General features: G+C 37.0%; 1 protein-coding gene across 1 annotated transcript; it reads right to left on the reverse strand.

Annotated features, from left to right (window-relative positions):
- Positions 1 to 325: 325 nt before the first annotated feature.
- Positions 326 to 26,800, reverse strand: LOC128120810 (vomeronasal type-2 receptor 116-like). Its single transcript, XM_052755018.1, has 6 exons — positions 26,601 to 26,800; positions 7,791 to 8,082; positions 6,616 to 7,422; positions 5,515 to 5,742; positions 3,828 to 3,951; positions 326 to 1,227 (listed from the first exon to the last, which is right to left on the reverse strand). The coding sequence occupies exons 1-6, from the start codon at positions 26,798 to 26,800 to the stop codon at positions 326 to 328; spliced, it is 2,553 nt and encodes an 850-aa protein (XP_052610978.1).
- Positions 26,801 to 27,806: the final 1,006 nt, after the last annotated feature.

Raw genomic sequence — 27,806 nt, forward strand, 5'->3', positions numbered from 1 at the left:
ATATGAAAATGTTTGGTGCTATAAAAGCAAAGTTCCACAATGTTGAAGAAGGGAAGAATACCTTCCTATCCCATTTATATTTTATTTAATATTATTTGAGAGAGACAATGAATTTTTATAGAAATAGAGTTTTTAATTATGAGAAATATGTAGAAAATATTAGAAGATGAGAGAATAAGGGTGTATTTCATCAATAAATGAAAGCATTGTATACAAAATCTTAATTGCTTTATGATCTCTGACAATTGGGTTTGTGTTGAACAAGCTTGAAAACTTCTGTGTAATTAAGAAATCATAAACTAAGCTGTAAGTTTCACATTTCCTCTTATGGTGCTTTGTTTCGGACATGATAAAGCACATTCCTCTGTGGTCTGAACAAAATAATATAGCACTTGGGGAAAAAGATACAACCTAGGAGGCCTGCACTGGAAGCTAAGATGGAAAAGACTTCCATGGCCACCATGAGTTTCCCCTTGGTGCTGTGGTAGACAGGGAGGAATGTGATCCACACACTGAAGAACACCAACATACTGAAAGTGATGAACTTGGCTTCATTGAATGTGTCAGGCAAGTTCCTGGACAGGTAAGCCACAGTATAGCTCCCAAGTGCCATGGAGCATAGGTAAAACAGGACTGAATGGAAGGCAATACTGGAGCCTTTGTTGCATATAATAATTATGTGTCCATGTTCAGAGTAAGCATCTGAGTCAACATAGGGAGGAGAGGTGCTCAGCCAAATTCCACAGAGCACAAGCTGGATAAGGGTGCAGACAGGAATGATGAAGTTAGGAGCCCTTGATATCATTATCCACCTTATCAGTCTCCCTGGAAATGTTATCTTGAAAGCCAGAACCACAGTAATAGTTTTGGACAAGACTGTGGAGAGAGCCACTGTAAACAGGACTCCAAATGAGCTCTGCTGCAGGATACAGGTGACTGTGTTGGGATGGCCAAAGAATAGCAATGGACAGAGAAAACAGAATGTCAGAGTGATGAGCAGGATGTAAGTGAGAGCCTGATTGTTGGCCCTGACAATGGGAGTGTTATAATACTTCACAAAGACCCCCAAAACACCAGTTGTTAATGCAAAGAAGCCCAGAGACAAGCAGGTGAGTGCCTTCCCCAAAGGGTCTTCATAGGACAGAAATGTCATTACTTTCTGGAGGCAGTGGATCTTCTCTGTGTTTGCATAATGACTTTCTGGACACCTCACACAATGATCCATATCTATTTAGGAATTAAAGTTATTGTGAGTCTCTGTTCAGGTTCCCCTTTTATCTCAAGCCACTTCCCAGCACCATTTGTCAGGCATTTGCCCACATTTCCTTTGTGTTCAAGACTCAAGTAAATCAGTCCTCTATAGTGAAAATTCCCCAATGCTTTCTAATCATTCATTCCAGGTTGATACTGCCTATGTTCTTTGTTGCAGATAAAGTGAACAAGTCTATCTTTTATATTGTTATACTTAAATATATTTCAAGTAAGTGATAAAATGCATTTTTATTTATTCATATAGTCATGTTATTGAATTAAATTACATAAACCTAACTTGAGCATAGGATCACTGAAATTTCTTTCTTATAATGTTGTTCTCAGCCATCAGACTCAAATTTAACAATTTCCCATGTGTTTATTAAATACTCCAGTGTGTTCATTCTCTGACAGTGCTTGTGGAATGAAAATTATTAGATTCTTGAAACCTGAAAGAACTTCCTGTGTGAACCTCTTTAATCACTTCTAGACAGAAAAGAACTACTTAACAAATAGATATAAAACTCTAGTTTAGTCTTAGTTGGTCATGGAATAATTTTTTGATACTTTATCACTTTTAACTTGTGAGTTTCATCTTAAACTCAAAAGATATAAATATCACTATATTTACTACATATTTACATTAAGAATATTTCTTTTTCATATTTTTTTTGTTTTGTGAGACAGGGTTTCTCTGTGTAGCTTTGGAGCCTGTCATGAATCTCACACTGTAGCCCAGGCTGGCCTCAAACTCACAGACCTGCCTCTGCCTCCTGGGTGCTGGGATTAAAGGCATGCACCACCGTTGCCTGGCTCCTCATATTTCTATTAAAACTGTTCAATATTTTTGTAATGTGGATTTTGTAATTGATTAAAGTCTATTGAGTTTATTATTTTCTATTACCTCATATACCTTTTATTCTATTATCATTTAATTTGTTAGTTCTTCTGATGTGCCTTCTTTCTACCGTCTCACTCTCAAGGTACTCTGCTTTTTCTATATCCTATGTACTGACATCTATCCATTTCTAACGGAGCATGAATGCTTTAAAAGCACAACCATATATCTTCTTTAGTAAATGCACAGGGTATATAAGTCATGACAAATATTTTCATAAATTTAAAATAATTTTTAAAAGATAGATTTGCCTCATTATATAGGTTTTAAAGTACAGGATTCACAGTTTTCAAATATTTATCCCTTATGTTTTAATAATTTTTCATTCTTACTAAAAAAGTGTTTCATTAAACTGTAGTCATGCAGTACTTGATATTGATGTTTCTAGTTTCTTCCAATGAATATAACTAACATGCGAATGAATAAACTGTGGCTCTAATGTACACAAAGCCTGTTTGCACATTAAATTTTTGAAGGGATTGTACAGTCAGTCTCAATATGCATACTTTAAAATTAGGCAAATTAAAGTCACCAAAAAGTCTGAATGTTTTAAACTTCATGAATTAATATTAAAACATGTAGTGTTCAGGAAAACCATTTTGTCATTCAAAAAATTCCAGTTATTATACAAATCAACCCATTTGATATAAATGATAAAGTTGAGGAATCCTCTTTATGTTTCTCTCCATAGTAAGTATTGTGAGTATATGTGTTCCTTATCTTCACTGATATCAATTGTCTCATGCCTGTTTTATGTTTCTTGGATATATTTTGACATAAGGATTCTCTATTATATCCACCTTTGCCTGGAAAAGACGGTCCTTCATATTCAGTGTCCTGACTTGTTCTAAGAACAAATGTGTGCATCTATGCCTGGTTTATTCACAATACTATCATTAACAAAAGTGTTGATATGCCATTTCACCTAGTTTCATAAGATATTAGCAGCATAGCTGTTCCTCTTAAGGAGGACCTGGATTCAGTTGCAAGCATTTACATGGTGGTTCATTTTACCTGCGATGCAACCTACAGGTGATCTGATGCCACATTTAACATTGAGTTACACCAAGCAAGTACATGGTACACATACATGAATGCAGGCAATACATTCACAGATAAAACAAAATGAAAGATTATAAAATAAAATACATTCAAATATGTCCATGTGTAAATTAAATAGAATCGTTCTAACACTTCTAATGAACCTAGAACCATGACTGAAATTATGCAACTAAAGGCCATAAGGATCCAACCCTTTAAGATGAGCTAACTATGAGATAAATATGATTGGAAATACAAGAAAAGTCAGTGATTTATAAAGTTTGTGCATGTGCACATGAGTGCTTGCCTGCATGTGTTTGTGCATACATACATGCATGCGTTTGTGTGTATGTGTGCTAAATGACATGGTGAAAAAAATCAGACTACTCTATGATTGGTAAAGTTATTCTCGCAAAGCAATAATGGCTGTAGAGGATCGATAACATACATCAAGTATGAGTTTCAATGGCCTGAGCATCAATTAAAATGAGGATAAAATGAATCAAAACATTTTTATACTAACTGAAAGAAGAAGGGGACATATCTCAAATGTTCCATCACAGAACTTTTCAATCTTCTTAGACTTTGCAGAAGATTATTTAGAGGTGAAAAATTCCCCAGTGAGTCTGACACTTACTTGTCTCATTGGAAATCTCATTATCTGGACAAGGAGTGCAATCATAGCAACAGACAGTCTTGCCCTCCTGGGGAGATTTTCTGAATCCTGGAACACAGCTCTCACTGCACACAGAGTGAGGAAGCTAGAAAGTAAGTATAGAAGAGAAAATACTCAGGAGTGTGTAAATGTAACCAACCTTCTTATAAAATAAGAAACACAGAACCAATGCAAAGAAGAAAGCCAAGAGGTCAGAGCTAAGAGCTAAAACCTTACCCTTCCTCCTGCAGTGGTCCTACCTCTCTGAACCAGAGCTACCCCTGTGTTAGTCTTTATATAGAGTTCCTGTTCTGCCTTCTCATTGGTTGTAAACCCAACCACATGACTGCCTCCTCACGACCTGTCTGTATAGGCCTCCAGGTTTTCCATGATTGGTATTGAGATTAAAGGCATGTGTATCTAATAATGGCTGTATCCCTGAACACACAGAGACTTACCCAGCTCTGCCTACCAAGTGCTGGGATTACAAGTGTACGCCACCACTGCCCTGCTTTCCTATGGCTTGCTAATAGCTCTGACCCCCGGGCAACTTTATTTATTAACATACAAACAACATTTTAATACAAATAAAATATCACCATAGGAGTGTACTGTTTTAAAACAATAAAAATGTTGTTTTTCCATATTGAACAATGAGATAGAAAGTTTTTATATTTATTATTTGCAGGTTACAGATTTTTTTGTTGCATTGCTTATCATTTTAATGTAGTATACCCTATGAAGTTCAATTTGTTTCAACAATGATCCAAAAGACAACAGAAATCTGAAGAATTGTGGAAATATAAATGATAGGAAGAAAATAAGACGTGAGTTTACTGAGTACATATCATAGTGGGCAACTGTAATATCATACTGATCCTATTCTGTTCTTCCTCACAGATGGAGTGAGCAACTTTGTTTCCAAATGTTGTTGCTTAATTTACATTTGTCAACTTGACAGAATTCAGAATTTTCATATAAACTAATCTTTGTGATTTTCTATGCGAGATGATCTTGTTATGGCACTAGAAGTGGGAAGTTATATTCTATAATAATGTAGCAACATTTCATTGGCTGTTGGTAAGCCTGAAAGAAAAACAAAAAGGGAGTTGAAGAGCAGTGTTCACCTCTATCTACTTCCTGACTGAAGATACAACTTGTATCACATTTTCAGGCTCTTGCCAACATGATTGCCTGAATTATTATCGATTTCTCACCCCAAATGTGATACAACTGAAATTTATGTTCATAAGATATGTTTTGATGCATAGAGAAACTACTTCCTTTTCAGCAGCAAGAAAAGTAATTAACCAATGCATATGTGCCCTCCATGCTACTGTGTATTGCCTGGTGCCTGAAATCAAAATAACCATGCACTGATAGTTCCTAATCTGGCAGTTTAATTAATGCTTTTGTCAGTTGGTTTCAGTGCAGGGATTAAATTGTAATAAATAGACACTATATTTATAACTGCAAATAAGTGACCATAGAATAAAGTATGGAAAAATAAACAATTCTGTTACTCAGAATAAGGCAACAGAATCTTCCCCATATGACATTATTTTTGTACATTGAGATGGGCACTGAGTAAGGAAACAACAATCATTACATCCACAAACAAATGTTTACTGACATAGATATCAAAGTAATGAGATAAGATCCAGCCCACCTCTGTATATACTATAGCCCATTGTATCATATGGTCAGACAAAAACAGTTGCTGCCCTTCTGGAGCTTTTGGAGAAAATGTTCCAACTTTCATCTTTTTTCTGAGGCTCTCTGGAAAATTCCAGATGTTGATAATATCATATTCTGCATCTAGTTTCCTTTGTGAATCCAAAACCACAATGTTTCCAGCACCAGTTTTGAACTGGATATTCTTGAGAAAAGGGTGAAGCTAAAAGAGATGCATAATCTGACGATTAAATAATTCCCAGAAAATTTCAATGGAACTTGATGAAGCAATAGGTCTCATTGTCCAAAATCTCTAGCATAAATGGCAGGCTATAGTAAAATGTCAACATTTTAATGGATGAAGACAAGAAATGAATATATCATGCTTCTATACTGCCAGTCAGTTTCTTTAGAAAGATTTCACACACACACACACACACACACACACACACACACACACACACACACATACACACACACACACACACACACACACACAGAGAGAGAGAGAGAAAGAGAGAGAGAGAGAGAGAGAGAGAGAGAGAATAACAAACAAGCGAACAAACAGAAAGATTTAATTAATGAATATTGATTCAAGAAAATGTCCATAGTTTTAAGTGCTAGTAACATCCAAATATTTAAGTAATCTATTCAAATTTTCAGTTTGTAAATGGAGTTTTTTTTATGTCCAAAGTGTATTAAAATGATAAGTTAGGTAACATAACCTTAGCTTCATAATGTGAATTATAAAGACCTAATAGCATTTGAAAATTTAGAATTTAGTTCTCCTATTTCTAATATGAAATAAACTTAGAGATATTTGTGTTTCAATTGAGTATATTATCATGAGAAGATTCTGAGGTTAATTGTAACACAAAGTAGATATGACATACACACATTTTAACCTTGTTATTACCACCCAGTCAACATAAACAATGACACATGCTTTTGCAATGATGTCTAGATGATAAATTACATACACTTTCTCAGGTGCATTTTGGCAAAATCTGCCAGTGTACAATCATGTTCTTAGTGCTTTTATTAAACTTCAATATATCACAGTGCTTTTGATAAAATATACCAGAAGAAAATTTACCTCCCAAGGGAAGGTATATACCTCCCCATTTCCATGGGGCTGAATTTGTACTTGTTTGAGTGTCATCTCATGGAGACTGTGAGCCACAGCATACACAGAATTATATAAATTGTAACTCTCTTCAGTCATATCCATTTCCCAAACACTTTTAGGCAACATATCCAAAGAAGCATTGGGTAGACAGTTACCCAAAATTTTACAATCAGGTCCAGAAAAAGAGCAATTGAAATATGTGTTCCAGAACCGCGCAAGAAAATAGTCCTCTGGGTATTTGGAAGGATTGTATGTCTGGATAAATTTCCTAAAATCAGAAACCTCAGTGTGGTGATGTGCAACAATGAGACTCCCATGGAAGGTATCAAATAGCAAAGATTTAGTAAGAGAAGTTTCATCCCATTGTGACTTCAAGACCCAGACTTTCATGTTCAATACATGTTCTGCTATAATCATAATTGCACCAAGTAATGATTCATGGTCACCATAAATGATAACCACATTTGCAGATGATTTCAGTATCTGCATGTGAGTTTTCAGGGAAGGTTCATAGTAGGAGATAATCGGGATGTCTGGAACCATTTCTACAAAAGATAAACATATTCTGTACCTGTCCATCTCTCTTCTCAAGTCTGATAGACTCTCAGCCCCTGTGTGGTCATCCATGAGAACCAGTCCCACCCAGGTCCAGCTGAAATGAACCATCAAAATGACAATGCCATGTGAAAGAGATATGTCCTTGGGTGCTGTCTGATAGAGAGAAGAGAACTGGCTTCTGTCATTCAGGATAGTGTCAAATGGCCCAAAAGTAAGCTGAAGAAAATTTCAGGAAGGAAACATGAGTGAAGACATTGACATAGAACACAATCTTAAAACAAAGGTGGCACTTTGGATTGGTATAATCTAACTTATGCGCACAGTATAATAAACTCCGATCTTGTTTCCTAAGGCAATTAGAGAGAATTCCTCACAAGACACAGAATTTTCTAAACACCTACTACAGGCTCCAACCTATTCCTCTTCTCTGTCTCAAGCAAAGTAAATTGGGCTACATTACCAAATGCCTGATTTATTTTCTTTGATAGATGGATGACACAACATCATTTCCTTACATTGGAAAACATCTGAGATATCTGCAGTGTAATGCAAGTTTCTTGTCCCCTCGCAGGCATGTTCCTCACCTGTGGATACTTGTAGAGATTCAGCAGTCTCCCAATAAGTGCAGATGTTGCCCATGATACTCCTGTAAGTAAGGCAGTGATCTTCTTCCTACTTCTACATTCATAATTAGGATGCACATTTTCAAATCCTGTGAGGCAACCGAGAGCTCCCACAAGAATAGTCCTTTGATTGATATGGACATTATGGAGATGAAATCCTAGAGACGTGTTGGGTAAAATGTGAGTGTTTCTGTTGATCTCCTCTATGGCAAATCTGAAGGCCAAAGAAAACTGGTAGCTCCTCATCTTGTACCTACAGAGAGAGATTATCATTATTAATGAATGGGACTCATATCATACTGTCTACAAGTTTGATGCAATGGCTCTCATACCTTCTATGTTATATATCTACAAAGAATATTTTTGTTGTCATGGTAATGGTTACAATTTAAATGCCAGGGTATATAGCAAGTGATGATTTAATTACCTAAAAGCCTCAGCTGGGTCTAAATTTTCAGGACAGGAAAGTCGACTTGAACTGATACTACCCATGCAAACTTCTGTTAAGTAGAAACACGTATAAATGCACCTAATTCTTCGATGCTTTAACAGCAAATGACAACTTCTATCCTTTAAGGCTCTCCTATTGTGAATAAACCCTAGGGATCCCACAACTCATTCCCTCTGTCCATACACAGAGGGAGAGACTGCAGCATTTCAGTTGTTCTAATTAAAATCAATGATGCTTATGGGTATGGCTGACTCTTTTGCATGCATCCATCCCAAATCAACATTTGGAATGAACCTGGGAGGGGTTTGAGAGTCCCCCAACCAAGTGCATATCTTTGACCAAACTTTTATTTCTCCCAGTGCCATCTCCTTTTCCTTTTCTAGAACCATACAATGAAGAGCAGAATCACTGAGTGAGCTTTTTATAGCCTAAAGGCATGAGTCAGACCCTTTGTTTTTTTTTTCTCAGAATTTTGTATTTTCCCTCATCTGCCAGCTTCTTCTTCTAACCCTTCACTATGTTCTTACCTCCCAAGAAGAGTGGATTACACTAGAACCTTGAATACCCTGCTGGCAGATTTTGGACATTCAGAAAATATCAGACCTCTAAGGTGTTTATATTTTTTTGTTTTTGTTTTGCTTTAACATTAATAGGCTTTACCTGATATATTTACTGGTTTCTAAAGAGACATAATTGAAATTCACAGATACCCACAGACACTCAAAAGATTAGTATTGCCAATGAGAGACAAGTTTCAGCCAAAAAAGAGCTACTATATTAGGCTCAACAGGGTCTCACTGCTAATTCTGACTGGTAAGTCCAAGCCAGTTTTCCTCTAAGTAAGATAAAATGTGTTTTGCCCGTCATGCTGCTTTGTTCTCTGAGTGTCTGCTTTTGTTTCTGCCCAGACTAACAACATGTTTATTAAAGATTGCTATGTTAAGTTTCCCTTTTACAATGGAAGTGATATAAATTTAAACTCAACATGCTTTAATCAGAAAATCTTAGTTTATTAAAATTTGTCTTTTGTGTTATGTATGTAGAGATTACTCATATGGAATTATCGTTTGATGTTCATATCATGTATTTAATAACAAAACGATTATAAGATGCTTCCATAAACTAAAACTGAGGACTTTAACCTCATTCAATTTGTTCATAGTAATACAAAATTACAAATTAATATTAAATTCAAATACTTATTTAATGAATATGACCACATAGGTAAAATAAATAAAAATGACTATATTACTGAACAGCTCTTTGAAACAATTAACCTGAGGTTTTACATATAAACTTAATGTCTACTTTTAAGTCAAAGACATAGAGAGTCATACAATTCAGGTCAAAATGATATTTCCTGATTCTTATATCAACTTTATTTCTACAATACGGTTCACATTTCTTAGGGTTATCAATTTTGTTGAAGATATTATTGTTCCTATACAAGGATATGTTACTCATATTGCAATGTTATCATGTTTTCATATACAAGCACACTATATCTGTGCTTTTAAATATGATATATAACTACAGTTTATGAATGCATATGCAGTAATAATTATTTTAATGATTATGTGGATATTTTTCACCAAGAAATCTGATAAAAAACAAATGAACAAATATGTGTTTGAAGATCCAACACAGCGATTTTATTCTATTAAGTAAAACACAACAACCAACTACTTTAAATCTGTTAGACCAAAATGAGCACACCAAGACATCTTAAATGTTAATTCACCTTTAAAAAATGAGATGACTTGATGGTATATTTAAAACTTGGTACGGGGATATCTATCTATATAATAATAAAATATGTTAATAATAGTGAGTAGAGAATTATCAGTGTGACTATATCTAGGTCATCCACATTCTCATCAGAAAGACCATCCTCATTTTCTGTAAATAAGCATTATGAATTCATGGATTCTGTATGGTGAACTTTGATGAGGATGAAACTTGGTGTCAATGAGAATTTAAAGAGAAGGGATAGACATTACTTGAGCACTCCCCATTGAAAGAATATTCTCACAATAGATAGCAAATTTACTTGTTAAACCTCCTATGTCTCATGGGGTTTTCATTTGGAAATGAATCACAGCAAAAAAAAATGATTGTATGTCAGTTTGGCAAGGGGTGGAGTTGTGATGGCTTTTATTGTTTACTAACTTGACTAAATATAATTTCAGTCTTAGAGGTCAGAAAGCACCCTTTTAATCCACGTATTGTAGATATTTCCTTAGTCAAGACCTTGAGGCAGGGAGACATACTTTTAATGCAGATCTAATTCTGATAGACACCTGTACAAGGAAAAGGGAGAAGGAAGCTCTTTCTCTTTGCTTGCTATCATCCCACTAACAATTCCTTTCTTTTACTTGAATTAGAAGCTACTTCTGATGGATTCAAGAATACAAATCAAGATATGTGGCTTTATATACTTAAATGTGAGATTTATAGTGATCCTCTACATTAGGTACTCACAGAAGTATATGAATACATGCAAACATGTGTAAAGAAAAAGGTAAAAAAAAATTCATTGACCAATAATTCACAATAGTAACTACAAGACAATCCTGTTAAAATAAACTTTAATATGTAGAATATTAATATTACAGATAATATATGTAAATAGAAAATTACAATATTAATTGTAGATTTTGAAAGATGTTTTCTGAAACTTAAAGTATTTATGCTACATCATATAATACACAAATTCAACACATGTACACACAAAAACACAAACCCATGCATTTGAAGAGCTAGAAAATAAAACAGAATTTTCTCACCATAAAGAAATGGCTGATATTTTGAAGAAATGTGTATTTAGTTATGTAAACATGTTGAAATAAATATAAATGTATACTGAAAAAATAAATTTTAAAAGTGATTAAAAATTACAAGACAAAATCCCATCTACCCTCCGAGACTGCAACTGTTCCCTGCAACAGAGCTTGCCAGCACCTGACTGGACTAAGAGGTGAGTCTTTATCCTCATACCCCAACACCCCAGCCCCTAGGCTTTGTGCCCAGGTGCAAAATACTGTACCCCTACACCCCCCACAAATTGCAGTTTCAGTTTCAGGCCAGTTGGCAGACAGACCTCCTGCTCACAGGACAAACTACCACCAAACCCATCAGACCCTGTAACCCAAGCCCCACCTCTCCCAAATCTCACTCAACCTCTGAGACTGCAACTACTCACTGAGACAGAGCCTCCCAGCACCTGACTGGACTAAGAAGTGAGTCTTTACCCTCATAGCCAAACAACCCAGCCCCTAGGCTTTGGGCCCAGGGGCACAAACTTAGGCCCCTACACGCTCACCCATTGCAGTTCCAGTTTCAGGCCAGTTGGCAGGCAGACCTCCTGCACACAGGTCAGACTACTCCCATCCCCAATCAGACCCTGTAACCCAAGCCCTATATCCACCAAATCCCACCCACCCTCCTAGACTAAACTGTTTCCTGATACAGAGCCTGCCAGCACCCAACTGGACTAAGAGGCTAGTTGGCAGGCAGAACTCCTGCAGACAGGTCAGACTACCACCATCTACCACACACTAAGACTGCAGCTACTCCATGAGACAGAGCGCACTAGTGCCAGTTGGACTAAGAGCTTCTCCCTAAGACAAAAAGTCCATCAGCATCAACTGGACCAAGAGCTCCCACTGGATCAATAGTATCAATCAGAACAAAGAGGCTCCCTCAGACACAGACACTGCTTGCACCAAGTGGAGAAAGATGGGTAGATGCCAGTGCAAAAATACAGTCAACAACATAAAAACCAATATGGCTCCATCAGAACCTACATCAGCAAGACCTGAACATCCCAATACAGAAGAAACAGAAGATATCTACCATAAGGATGACTTCAAGAAGATAGTACAGATCTTAAAAGAAGAAATAAAAAATTCACTTAAAGAAATCGAAGAAAAGTCAAACAAAAAATAGGAAGAAATAAGTAAATCCCTTGAAAGCCAAGAGAAAGCAATTAAACAAGGAAGGGAAACAGTTCAAGATTTCAAAATTGAAATGGAGTCAATAAAGAAGACACAAACTGAGTAATGCTAGAAGTGGAAAATCTGAGTAAACGAACAGGTGCTACAGATGCAAGTATAACCAACAGAATGCAAGAGATGGAAGAGCTGATTTTTGGCGTTGAAGATACAGTAGAAGAAAGAGTTTCATCAGTCAAAGAAAACACCAAAACCAACAAAGACATGACCCAAAATGTCCAAGAAATTTGGGACATCATGAGAAGACCAAACCTAATAATTAATAGAGATAGAAGAAGGAGAAGAATACCAACTCAAAGGCACAGAAAATATATTCAACAAAATCATAGAAGTAAACTTTCAAAACCTAAAGAAGGAAATGCCTATAAAAATAAAAGAAGGTTACAGAATACCAAATAGACTGGATCAAAAAAAAGGCCCCTCGCTACATAATAATCAAACCACTAAACATACAGAATAAAGAATTAAGAACCACAATGGAAAAAGACCAAATAACATATAAAGGCAGACCCATAACACCTGACTTCTCAATGGAGACTCTAAAAGCCAGAAGGTCCTGAACAGATGTTATGCAGATACAAAGAGACCATGGATGCCAACCCAGACTACTATACCCAGCAAAACTCTCAATCAGCATAGATGGTGTAAACAAAATATTCCATGATAAAACCAGATTTAAACAATCTCTCTCTACAAATCCAGCCCTACAGAAAGCACTCAAAGGAAAAATCCAACATAAGGAAGTTAGATACACCCATGAAAACACAGCCAATAAATAGTCCCACACCAACAAATACCAAAGAAGGGAAACACACAACACTACCACCAAAAAATAACAGGAATTAACAATAATTGGTCATTAATATCCATCAATATCAATGGTCTCATTTCACATATAAAAAGACACAGGCTAACAAAATTGATACAAAACAAGATCCATCCATTTTTTGCACACAAGAAACACACCTCAACTTTAAAGATAGACACCACCTCAGAATAAAAGCCTGGGAAAAGACATTCCAATCAATGGATTTAAGAAGCAAGCTGGTTTGGTACTGGCATAAAAACCGACATGTGGACCAATGGAAATGAATTGAAGACCCTGATATTAATCCACACACCTATGTACATATATTTTGACAAAGAAGCCAAAAGTGTACAATGGAAAAAAGAAAGCATCTTCAATGAATGGTGCTGGCATAACTGGATATCAACGTGTAGAAGGCTACAAATAGATCCATATCTGTCACCATGCACAAAACTTAGGTCCAAGTGGATCAAAGACCTCAACATAAATCCAGCTACTCTGAACCTGCTAGAAGAGAAAGTAGGAAGTAGTCTTGAACACATTGGCATAGGAGATCACTTCCTAAATATAACACCAGTAGCACAGACACTGAGAGAAACAATCAATCAATGGGACCTATTGAAACTGAGAAGCTTCTGTAGAGCAAAGGATACAGTCAACAAGGCAAAGCGACAGCCTACAGAATGGGAAAAGGTCTTCACCAACCCCACATCTGACAGAGGACTGATATCCAGAATATATAAAGAACTCAAGAAATTAGACATCAAAATGCCCAACAGTCCAATTAAGAAATGGGCTACAGAACTAAACAGAGAATTCTCAACAGAGGAAACTCAAATGGCTGAAAGACATTTAAGGAATTGCTCAAGATCCCTAATTATCAGGGATAATCAAAACAACTCCGAGATACCACCTTATGCCTGTCAGAATGGCTAAGATCAAAAACACTGAAGACACCTTATGCTGGAGAGGATGTGGAGCTAGGGGAACTCTTCTCCACTGCTGGTGGGAATGCAAGCTTGTACAACCACTTTAGAAATCAATATGGTGCTTTCTTAGAATATTGGGAATCCATCTCCCCCAAGATCCAGCCATACCACTCTTGGGCATATACCCAAGGAATGCTCAATCATACCACAAGAGCACTTGTTCAGCTATGTTCATATCAGCATTGTTTGTAATACCCAGAACATGGAAACAACCTCGATGACCTTCAACTGATGAATGGATAAACAAAATGTGGTACATATACACAATGGAATACTACTCAGCAGAGAAAAACAATGACAGCATGAGGTTTGCAAGCAAATGAATGGATCTAGAAAAAGTCATTCTGAGTGAGGTAACCCAGACTCAGAAAGACAAGCATGGTATGTACTCACTCATAGGAGGATACTAGATGTGGAACAAGGATGACTGGACTGCTACTCACATCACCAGGGAGGCTACCTAGAAAACAGGAACCCAGGGAAGACACAGGGATCACCCAATGACAGAGAAATGGATGAGATCTACATGAACAACATGGACATGAGTGGGGGTAATGAAGGGCAAGGGACGAGGGAAAGAGTGCTTAGGGAAGCAGGAGATCCCAACTGGATCAAGAACAGAGAAGGAGAACAAGGAATAAAAGACCATGATGGATGAAGACCACATGAGAATAGGAAGAAGCAGAGTGCTAGAGAGGCCCACAGAAATCCACAAAGATACCCCCACAATAGACTATTGGCAACAGTCGAGAGACAGCCACGAGCTGACCTACTCTGGTGATAGGATGGCCAAACACCCTAACTGTCATGCTAGAAGCCCCATCCAATGACTGAGGGAACCGGATGCAGAGATCCATGGCCAGGCCCCAGGTGGAACTCCAGGAGTCCAATTGGCAAGAAAGAGGAGGGTTTGTATGAGCGAGAATTGTTGAGACCAAGGTTAGATAAAGCACAGGGACAAATAGCCAAACAAATGGAGACACAAGAACTATGAAACAATGGCTGAGGAACCCCCAACTGGACCAGGCCCTCTGAATAAGTGAGGCAGCTGATTGGCTTAATCTGTTTGGGAGGCATCCAGGCAGTGGGACAGGGTCCTGTACTCAGTGCATGAGTTGGCTGTTTGAAACCTGGGGATTATACAGGGACACTTGGCTCAGCCTGGGAGGAGGGGACTGGACCTGCCTGAACTGAAACTACCAGGTTGAACTCAATCCTCAGGGGAGTCTTTGCCCTGGAGGAGATGGGAATGGGGAATGGGTTGGGAGGAAGGCAGGGGGTGGAGCAGGAGGGGGGAGAACAAGGGAATCCGTGGCTGATATGTAAAATTAAATTAAATTATAAAATAAAGGAAAAGAAAAAAAGAAGCAGCTGGTGTAGCTATCCTAATATCTAATAAAATAGACTTCAAACTAAAATCGATTGAAAGAAATCACAAAGGACACTACATATTTATCACAGGGAAAATCCAACAAGATGAAGTCTCAAATCTGAATATTTATGCCCCCAATACAAGGGCACCAACATTCGTAAAAGAAACATTACTAAATGCTGTGGGATGTTCTGTATGGCAAATATGTTGCTAAATGGTCAATAAATAAATCACTGATTGGCCCGTGGCCAGGCAGGAAGTATAGGCGGGACAAGGAGGAGAATAGAGCTGGGAAGTGGAAGGCTGAGGCAGAGAGACACTGCCAGCTGCCATGATGACAAGCCGCATGTGAAGATGCCGAAAGCCAGAGGCTATGGATTTGTTCCAGATTAAGATACATCAGATTTGACCAGCCAAGACTCCCTGAAAGGTCTCCGATGACACCATGGCCCAGATGATCCAACATCCAGAACCGTTTCAAAGCAACTGGCTCAGACGATACACCCTCATGGACTACTCCATAATCCTAAAATATTCTTTGTGTCCCCATAAGATACAGCGCCCCCCTCCAGCAGGAAGTAGTAAGAGAAGCTATGCCCAAATTCCCAAATATACCAAGCTGACTTTGGAGATGTGTAAAGGTTAAAACCTTCCTTTTTAAGAAAAGAAAAAGCGAAGTGCTGTGGGATGGTCTATATGTCAAATGTGTTGCTGATTGGTCAATAAATAAATCACTGATTGGTCAGTGGCCAGGCAGGAAGTATAGGCGGGACAAGGAGAAAAAAAAACTGAGAAGTGGAAGGCTGAGTGAGAGAGACACTGCCAGCTGCCATGATGACAAGCCGCATGTGAAGATGCCAGTAAGCCACGAGCCATGTGGCAAGGTATAGATTAATGGAAATGGATTAATTTAAGCTGTAAGAACAGTTAGCAAGAAGCCTGCCATGGCCATACAGTTTGTAACCAATATAAGTCTCTGTGTTTACTTGATTGGGTTTGAGCAGCTTGGGACTGGCGGGTGAGAGAGATTTGTCCTGACTGTGGGCCAGGCAGGAAAACTCAAGCTACAACTAAAGCTTAAAAGGCACATCAAAACTTATACATTGGTAGTGGGAGACTTTAACACCCCACTCTCACCAAAGGACAAGTCTGCCCAACAGAAACTTAACAGACAAACAAGGGAAAATAACAGACATTATGACTCAAATAGACTTAATAGATATCTACAGAATATTCCACCCTAACACAAAAGAATATACATTCTTTTTAGCACTCCATGGAACCTTCTCCAAAATTGAACACATGCTTGGTCACAAAGCAAATCTGAACAGATACAAAAAATTGAAATAATCTCCTGTGTCTTATCAGACAACCATGGCTTAAAAACAACAAAAATTACAGAAAGCCTATAATCTCATAGAAAGTGAATAATGCCCAATTAAGTCACCAATGAGTCAAGGAAGAAATAAAGAAAGAAATTAAAGATTTCCTAGAATTCAATGAAAAAGAATGTACAACATACCCAAATTTATGGGACACCATGAAAGCAGTGCTAAGAGGGAAATTCATAGCTCTAAATGCCCACATAAAGAAGTTGGAGAAATCTCACACTAGTGACTTAACAGCACAACTGAAAACTCTAGACAAGAAGAAGCAAACTCACCCAGGAGAAACAGATGCCAGGAAATAATCAAATTGAGGGCTGAAATCAATAAAATAGAAACAAAGAGAACAATACAAAGAATCAATGAAACAAAGAGTTGGTTCTTTGAGAAAATCAACAAGATAGATAAGCTCTTATCCAAATTAACCAAAAAGCAGAGAGAGAGCATCTAAATTAACAAAATCAGAAATGAAAAGGGGGACATAACAACAGACATTGAGGAAATCCAGAGAATCATCAGGTCATACTTCAAAAACCTGTACTCCACAAAACTGGAAAATGTGAAAGAAATGGAAAATTTTCTGGATAGGTACACCATACCTAAGATAAATCAAAACCAGACAAACTATTTAAATTGACCAATAACCCCTAAGGAAATAGAAATGGTCATTAATAGTCTCCCAACCAAAAAAAAGCCCAGGACCAAATGATTTCAGGGCAGAATTCTACCAGATTTTCAAAGAAGAGCTAATACCAATACTCTTCAAATTGTTCCACACAATAGTAACAGAAGGAACATTACCAAATTCTTTTTATGAGGCTACAGTTACCCTGATATCCAAACCACACAAAGATGCAAAAAGGAAAGAGAATTACAGACCAATCTCCCTCAGGAACTTTGATGCTAAAATACTCAATAAAATACTGGCTAAACGAATCCAGGAACACATCAAAAAAATTATTCACCATGACAAAGTAGGCTTCATCCAAGGGATGCAAGGATGGTTCAACATACAAAAATCTGTCAATGTAATACAACATATAAACAAACTGAAAGAAAAAAACACATAATAATCTCATTGGATGTTGAAAAAGCCTTTGACAAAATCCAACACTCCTTCATGATAAAGGTTCTAGAGAGATCAGGAATACAAGGAACAAACCTAAACATAATAAATGCAATTTACAGCATGCAGACAGCCAACATCAAATTAAATGGAGAGAAACTCAAACCAATTCCACTAAAATCAGGAACAAGACAAGGCTGTCCACTCTCCACATACTTATTCAACATAGTACTTGAAGTTCTAGCTAGAGCAATAAGACAACAAAGGGAGATCAAGGTGATAGAAATTAGAAAGGAAGAAGTCAATTTTTCATTATTTCAGATGGTATGATAGTATACATAAGTGACCCCCAAAAGTCTACCAGGGAACTCCTACAGTTGATAAACTTCTTCAGTAAGGTGGCAGGATACAAGATTAACTAAAAAAAATCAGTAGCTCTCCTATATACAAATGAAAAGGGGGCTGAGAAAGAAATCAGAGAAACATCACCCTTTACAATAGCCACAAATAATATAAAATACCTTGGGGGTAACTCTAATTAAGCAAGTGAAAGACCTGTATGATAAGAACTTTAAGTCTCTGAAGAAAGAAATTGAAGAAGATATCAGAAAATGGAAAGATCTCCCATGCTCATGGATAGGTAGAATCAACATAGTAAAAATGGCAATCTTATCAAAAGCAATCTACAGATTCAATGCAATCCCCATAAAAATACCAACACAATTCTTCACAGACTTGGAAAGAACAATACTTAAGTTTATATGGAAAAACAAAAAAACCTAGCACAGCTAAAAGAATCCTATATAATAAATCAACCTCTGGACTAATCATGATTCCTGACCTCAAGCTGTATTATAGAGCTATAGTAATAAAAACAGCTTGGTACTGGTATAAAAATTGACATGTGAACCAATGGAATCAATTGAAGACCCTGACATTAATCCACACACCTATGAACATATGATTTTTGACAAAGAAACCAAAACCGTACCACGGAAAAAAGAAAGCATCTTCAATAAATGGTACTGGCATAAGTGGATGTCAACATGCAGAAGATTGCAAATAGATCTATATCTGTCACCATGCACAAAACTTAAGTCCAAGTAGATCAAAGACCTCAACATAAATCCAGTTACACTGAACTTGATAGAAGAGAAAGAAGGAAGTAATCTGGAATGAATTGGCACAGGAGACCACTTCCTAAATATAACACCAGTAGCACAGACACTGAGAGCAACAATTAATAAATGGGACCTCCTAATACTGAGAAGCTTTTGTAGAGCAAAGGACATAGTCAATAAGACAAAATGACAGCCTACAGAATGGGAAAAGATCTTCACCAACCCCACATCTGACAGAGGGCTGATCTCCAAAATATATAAAGAACACAAAAAGCTAGACATCAAAATACTGAAAAATCCCATTAAAAAATGGGCTATAGAGATTAACAGAGGATTCTCAACAGAAGAATCTCAAATGGCTGAAAGGCATTTAAGGAATTGCTCAACATCCTTAGTCATCAGGGAAATGCAAATCAAAACAACTCTGAGATACCATCTTACACCTATCAGAATGGCTAAGATCATAAACACTGAAGACAGCTTATGTTGGAGAGGATGTGGAGCAAGGGGAACACTCTTCCACTGTTGGTAGGAATACAAACTTGTAGAGCCACTCTGGGAATCAGTATGGCAGTTTCTCAGAAAATTAGGAATAAGTCTTCCTCAAGACCCAGTTATACCACTCTTGGGCATATACCCAAGGAATGCTCAATCTTACCACAAGGACCCATGCTCAACTATGTTCATATCAGCATTATTTGTAATAGCAAGAACTTGGAAATAACCTAGATGCCCCTCAACTGGAGAATGGATAAAGAAATTGTGGCACATACACGCAATGGAGCACTACTCAGCAGTAAAAAACAATGATATCATGAAATGTACAGACAAATGGATAGATCTAGAAAATATCATCCTGAGTGATGTAACCCAGACTCAGAAGGACAAACATAATATGTACTCACTCATAAGTGGATACTAAATGTGAGGGAAGGGATCGGCAGACTGCAACCCACCACTCCAGAAAGACTAGCTAACAGGGAAAGACCCTAGGAGAGACACATGGATGACCTTGCGAAGGAGTGCTACAAGATTCCAGAGACATGCAATTAAAGCCACTTAATATTTCAAAACAAATAAACAAAAGAAGAGTGAATTTAAACAAATTTCAAGTACATTAAACCTCAAGATCATGATGTCACACACACACACACACACACACACACACATGCTTCTTAATACCCCTTCCTTTGTCTTTATAGGCTACCCAGACTGCTAGCTCTGTAAACCAGACCTTCGTGTGTCTGTGTTCCAAACAAGATTGATGTGTAGAAAACAAAACTAAACAAAGAAAACAAACAAACAAATAAAACAAAGCAATTGTGACCCAGATCTAAATAGGGAGAGAAGCTCTTGTGAGATAGTATCATAATGATAATAAGACTAGGTAACAAGGAGGGCTCAAGGGTGACAATCAGATCTCCCAGGGAAGGGGAAATAGAAGAGATTTCATGGATGGACTGGGGGTAGGTGGGTTTTGGCAACATGAGGCATCAGGTGGGGGTGGAGTGGAGAGTACTGAAAGAGACAACCATAAAGTGGGTCACTTCAGGATCAGGTAGAAATCTGGTATAAGGGAAACTCCAGGAATTTACAAGGATGACCTCAGGTAAGAGGATACATAGCCTGAACTGACCATCTTCTCTTCCCAGGCAAGACTACTAGTAGAGGAATTCAGACACGAACCTAGCCACATAACATTCGACCTACAGTCTGTCCAGCCTATGAGAAGTGCTGGGTTATTGGTGGCACAAAGATTATGGGAGTTGTCAACCAAAGACTGGTCCAGTCTGAGACTGAGCCTACACCTGATAGTGCCTGGAGCACCAGAACCCAAGGGCTGGATGGCCTAGAGTCTAGAATAAAATGAAAAACTACTGGAGAAAAATTCTCGACATAATGATGCTTAGACATTTTCTTCTATACTCATATATTGGTGCCTAGCAAAATGTCATCAGAGAGCTTTTATTCAGCATCTAGTGGAAACAGATGCAGAGACCCACAATCAAACATAAGGTTTGCAATCTTTCCTCCCTGCTGAATAGAGGGAGGAATGATTGCAAGAGCCAGATGAGTCAAGGACATCACATGAAAACCCACAGAATCAACTAACCTGGGCTCATAGGGGCTCACAGAGACTGAACCGACAAGCAGGGAGCCTGAATGGGACAGGCCTAGGTCTTCTGCATTTATGTAACAGTTGTGTAGCTTAGATTCTTGTGGGACTCCCAGCTGTGGGAACAGGTGCCATCTCTGACTTTTTTGCTGGTGTTTGGGACCATTATTCCTCATGCTGGTTATCTTGCCACTTTAATACAAGGCGAGGTGCTTATTCTTATTGCAACTTGATATGCCCTGCTTGGTTGATATCCATGGGAGGCCTGCATTTTTCTGCATAGTGAAGGAGCAGGAGTGGATTAAAGGAGGACAGAGGGAAGGTGGGGGAAGGGAGTGGGAGGTGAGGTGGGAGGGGAAACTGCAGGCAGGTTGTAAAATAAATAGAGAAATATAAAAAAGTAAAAAAAATGAACAAAACAATAGAGCTACAACAAAAAAACAAAACAAAGCAAAATGATAAGAACCTCATTCAGAGTGAAAGAAAATCTCCTAGACAGGTTGAAGACTTTTCAGGAAATGAGGTCAGAAGTAGAATAAATGTTCCATATGTCATTTTATTTCTATTTTAAATCTTTGATGGGTCTCCAAAATGATTTCCATAACATCTCTATACATTTTCATGCCCACTTGAAGAAAATAATGATTTGTCTTTGCCAAAGACTTTCAAATATTTATGGTTAGATTTCTTGATGGTAACCATTATATTGTTGTAAGATGGTACTTACATCTAGATAGTTGTGATTTCCTGTAAACACCAAAGAAACAACTATTTCTTTTAACAAAGGAGGCAAAAGAGGCAGTTGAGGAAACACAGCCTATACAACAAATACAGCTGACAGTCTGGGCATCAACATGCAGGGCAGTGAAATTGGACCATTATCCTCCACCTTTTATAGAAATCAATTTAAAATGGATCACAGTCCTTAGCTTCAAAAATGAAACACCAAAATTTATAGACCACACAAATAATAATTGTCAAGGTATTGGTGTAGGCAAGAACTTACACAAGATAATGCTAATGTCACACAAATTAGCCTCAGCTAACACAAGATAGACCTGAAGATTCAATTATGAAAATAATGAATAAAATATTCTTTACAACAAAAAAACTATGGTCTGAACACCATATATAGGATAAATCATTCGCTTTTTGTACTTTAGGTGGTAGACTAATGTCAAAAGCATTCAATAATCTGAAGAAGTTGTAGATCAAGGCAATAAAACCTCAATTCATCAAATGGAGTAATGGCATGTACAGATCTTGTACAAAAGAAAAGCACATACTATCAATAGCTACTTTAAAAAGTTTTCAACATCACTGATCATCAGATAAATGCAAATGTAAAAAATAATCTAAGTGATGATTGCTTTTAGTATTATGAGTAGAGTGACACTGTTTCAAGATAAAAGACACATCATTAGAAAGATATGAATAGACTGCTACTCACAACTCCAGGGAGGCTACCTAGAAAACAGGACCCCAGGAAAGACACAGGGATCGCCCAATGACAGAGAAATGGATGAGATCTACATGAACAACATGGACGTTCATTACCTTCATGATAATGAAGGTCAAGGGTCGAGGGAAAGAGAGCTTAGGGGAGCAGGAGATCCCAACTGGATCAAGAACAGAGAAGGAGAACAAGGAATAAAAGACCATGATAAATGAAGACCATATGAGAATAGGAAGAAGCAAAGTGCTAGAGAGGCCCACAGAAATCCACAAAGATACCCCTACAATAGACTATTGGCAATGGTTGAGAGACAGCCGGAACTGACCTACTCTGGTGATAGAAGGCCAAACACCCTAATTGTCGTGCTAGAAACCCCATCCAATGACTGAGGGAACCGGATGCAGAGATCCATGGCCAGGCCCCAGGTGGAACTCCAGGAGTCCAATTGGCAAGAAAGAGGAGGGTTTGTATGAGTGAGAATTGTTGAGACCAAGGTTGGATAGAGCACAGGGACAAATAGCCAAATGAATGGAAACATATGAACTATGAAACAATAGCTGAGGAACCCCCAACTGGATCAGGCCCCTGAATAAGTGAGACAGTTGATTAGCTTGATCTGTTTGGGAGGCATCCAGGCAGTGGGACAGGGTCCTGTACTCAGTGCATGAGTTAGCTGTTTGAAACCTGGGGATTATACAGGGACACTTGGCTCAGCCTGGGAGGAGGGGACTGGACCTGCCTGGACTGAAACTACCAGGTTGAACTCAATCCTCAGGGGAGTCTTTGCCCTGGAGGAGACGGGAATGGGGGTCGGCTGGAGGGAAGGCTGGGAGGTAGAGCGGGGAGAAGAAGGGAATCCATGGCTGATATGTAAAATTATATTAAATTATAAAAGAAAAAAGAAAAAAAAGAAAGATATGTATAACAGAAATGGCCAGTATGGATTTCTTAATGTTTCCTGAGTCACATTGTTTCCATTGAAATCTAAAAGAGATAGAACATGTTAGAAATTCAGTTAAAAGTAAAATAAACACTACTGGAAAAATTAATGGGTGTTTAAATCATTGATATATCAGGGAAAATCAAATCACATGGAGTTCATATTGTTAATGAATGTAAATGGGAGGGTAATTGATGAACTTATGTTTGTAGTTAGAGCATGGGTATACATGACAGAAATACATAATCATGAAATGGATGAAAACATTTTGATCAAACTTGAAATGTTTAATTTTTCACAAAAAGGAAATGTAAACATATATTTGAAATGAATATATCATTGTGAGAATTTTTAGAATAATCACAAAGCAAATGTTATGTCCTTTAACATGAAACATGTTTATTAGGAATAAAGGACCTAATTGGAAACATTATGAACTCCAAATTATCAAGGAATATATTCTCCTGAAACTGAAAAATTTCTATAAGGCAACGGACACTGTCAAAAGGACAAAATGGCTGCCTAGAGAATGAGAAAGGATCTTCACAAACTCCATATGTGATAGAGGGCTGATATCCAAATTATATTTAAAAAATCACAAAACTATATATCAAAACCTCCAAATATTCAATTAAAAATGGGATATAATCTAAATAGAAAATTCTCAACAGATGACTCTCAAATGGTCGGGAATCACTTAAAGAAATGTGCAACATCCTTAACCATTAGGGAAATGCATATCAAAACAACACTAGTATACTTTCTTAAATTTTTCAGAATGGCTAAGGTCAAAAACTAACTGACAGCTCAAGCTGGTGAGGATGTGGAGCAAGGGGAATTGCTCCATTGCTTGTTGGAGTGCAAACTTATACAACCATTTTGGCGGTTTCACAAAAATTGGAACTAGATCTACTGCAAGACTCACCTTTAACACTCCTGAAAATATATCCAAAGATCCTACACCATATGACAAGGACACTTGGTTAACTATGTTCAAAGAAGCTTAATTCATAGTAGCTATGAATTGGAAACAACCTAGATATCCTTAAACTGAACAACAGATTAAGAAAATGAGGTACATTACCACAATGGAGTATTATTTGACTGTTAAAAACAGAAACATCATGAAATTTGCTGACAGATAGATGAAACTAGAAAAGATCATCATGAGTGCAGTAACCTGGACCCAGGAAAACAAACAAGATTTGTGTTAACTTATAAGTGGATATTAGCTGTAAAGGATAACCATGTTATAAGCCACAGACACAGAGAAGCTAAGTAACAAGGAGGTCTCAAGGGAGAGGGTGAGAAACATGCATTTGTTTCATGTTCTGAACACAACATATACACTCATAATTGTATTGTTAAAACGGCATTTGACTTGTCATATCAATTATACATTGAAGTAAATGTGAAAAAAATGATGCTCACACATGAGTAGAGAAATTGTCTGTTTGTAATCACTTAGAGGGAATATTATCACCACAAAACAATTTAAAAAGTACCTTTCCAGGAAACTAGGTGATCTGCTCATATTCATAATCAGAATTAATCTTAAAGGATATATATGTCCCTGAAATACATATATAAATGTATATAAAATTGGAAAAATCTACATATGTGTACGTCTCTATATATGTATACACATATATATCACTATGTGGATATATATATATATATATATATATATATATATATATCCTATTTATTTATTATTTCTAAAATTAGAACCACTTGAAAGTAAAATAAATTTAGAGAATAATGCACAAAATTTACTGTAATGAGTTATATTCCTGGCCACACATTCTATGCTCTTTTGCTTATTATTATCAGGAAGAACATGCACATGTGCATCCTATTAAAATATGAGGAAAATCAAGCAAGAGGATGAAACAAAATAATAATACTTTCTTCGTGTAGTCACATTGATACACTCCTATAAATGGATATCGGTCATCATATTTTCTTTATCTGTTTCAGAATAACTTGTCAAAACATACTAATATCTACCAGCTTTTCCCCTCTACTTCTACTATGCTACATTCCCTGTGCTGAAGTCTAGCACTTCATCTAGCTTTCAATAAAACCACAAACATATCACAAGAACCTAAATTCATCTTCACTCCTATTTATCTATATTCTGATTCTGAGTGTCTACATTAACTTTGCTTCTGCATTTCCATTTTACACCATTGTGTTAAAATTACTATAAGCCATCATCCTTCATTTCATATCCCATGAATCTTACAACCACAGAAAAGTATGCACAGAATAAAGTGGAACTTACTTCCTTCACAAAGCATTATGTGTAGGCATTTCCCTTCAGCAGAGTCCAAGAACTTCTCTAATCTTGTCTGCCACTGTCCTCTAATCTTTACAAAACTAACTTAGATACTACCCACTGAGGTCACCATCAGCATCTATGTGACTTCCAGAATATATCTGTACCAGATGTAAATAATTACAAACATAGGGATGAAATGGAGTAAATGGTACACAACTGACAGAATCTAAAAGAATACTAATAAAAATTCTAGATAAAAATTGTAAGTCATTTTGAAAGTTTTTGAAAATGAGAGGACCAAACTCCAAATTCTCATATTCTGACTTGCTAATCAGCAGTAGATACCACAGGCAGTCCCTGTCACTCTACCATAACACAAAGACTCTGTAGTCACTGCAAAGAATGCCATCATTTCTTCTCAAAGGACAACAACTACCCTTGAAAATGGCCCAAAACAGTGAGTCAAGCTGTAAGATATTCCATCTGCATAGAAAGCCATGAAAATGTCCCACCATTGGACTGATAAAGGAATAGCAAAGGAACCTAGAGAGGTTCAGAGTATCAAATGGGTAAAATAACATTAATTAAAACAAACTCTTTTTCTTTGAGAGAAGAAAAAAGGGAACATGAAGACACAACTGAAAAGGAGTTTTATGAGTATGAGAGAGGGAATGTCAGAATGGGAAAAAATTAAATTCTTGTGAATTCAAATTTCCTTGAGGATGATAAAATCTGAATAATGAAAAGACATACATTTTAAAAGTACTTACTGGACCATATTCTGTTTTACAGGACTAAAATCATTTGTTGTACTGTCAAAAACATAAAAAAGTGGAACAAGTGCAGCAATCAGTACATTTCCATCTTGATATAAATGACGTTGTACTTTTGAATGGCATTGAGAAGCATCAAAGGAGGACAAAGGAACAAGAGACTGTAGGAGCCAGAAAAGAAAAATCAAAGAGATCATTATAAAATAGAAGTGTCTTCCACACTGTAAGCACGGGGGTCAGGGATCCCAATGTGTTCAGCAGCTACATATAGAGCTAATATTTTGGGGAAAACAAAAGTTTGTAATATTGTAGGTGTGTGAAGTCATCACTCTAATCACATACACTTTTTTGACATGTTCCTTCTACACTCCATGGAGAATTTGAAAACCTTTCTTTGAGACTTTCCATCTGAGACCTGGCGTTCAAGATAAAAACAAGCTTCAAAAGGCATTTGGGATCTTCTTTAACCACAGGCCCCATGACTTCATCTAAGAGGATAGACAGCAAGACCCCAGGGATAAAGCTTCTTGAATAGACTTGCCCAGAACTCTCTACCACAAAAGTTACATGAGACTCAGGGTGATGTAAAGACCTCGTAAGGGAGGATGTCAAGGGAGATGAGATGGGAAACATCTTAAAAAAGTTTACCAAACAGACTGGTGCAGTGAAAAGTAGTAGTACATCCTGCTCTTTAAAACTTTTAAAATTGCCAATCTAACTTGCCAATGTCCTCGAGGAATCTAAAACCACTTTTTTTTCTCCAAATCTTGCATAACTATATACCAATATTTCTTTTATGTCTCCCTATACTCTAAAATGTTTTTTGTCTCAATCCTGGGAAACTAACAGACTGAATTCATGAATTCCCAATCAATGATTCAATCTATGATGAGATTAGGTTTTCTGTTTACATTTTGAACTCTGATCTACTGTGCTATTGTGTGTTCTTTTCAATGTTGAATCATTCATTTAATATAAAATCCTGAAACACCCTACATCCACAGAAAGAGATTCAGCAACTATTTTTGCTTTTCTTTGAATGTGGAGTACTGAAAACACCCCCTCCATTTTCCATTATTAATTAATTAATTAATTAATAATTAATTAATTAATTAATTAATTAATTAATTAATTAAATGAGAGCTTATATACTCCACTCAATGTGTATAAGATATCCAATCAGAATACTGTAAATGAAGTTTA

This window comes from Peromyscus californicus, unplaced genomic scaffold (genome assembly GCF_007827085.1).
Source record: "Peromyscus californicus insignis strain IS unplaced genomic scaffold, ASM782708v3 Scaffold_2__1_contigs__length_46816999, whole genome shotgun sequence".
NCBI classification, from domain to species: domain Eukaryota; kingdom Metazoa; phylum Chordata; class Mammalia; order Rodentia; family Cricetidae; genus Peromyscus; species Peromyscus californicus.

Excerpts from the sequence above, each read along its gene's own strand:
- LOC128120810 (XM_052755018.1), bottom strand. The coding sequence starts at position 26,800 with ATGATCTCTTTGATTTTTCTTTTCTGGCTCCTACAGTCTCTTGTTCCT. Across the intron at positions 8,083-26,600 it reads GTAAAACAGAATATGGTCCA|GTACAAGATGAGGAGCTACC; the intron begins GTAAGTACTTTT and ends CTCTCTCTGTAG. Across the intron at positions 1,228-3,827 it reads TGAGATTTCCAATGAGACAA|ATATGGATCATTGTGTGAGG; the intron begins GTAAGTGTCAGA and ends ATTCCTAAATAG.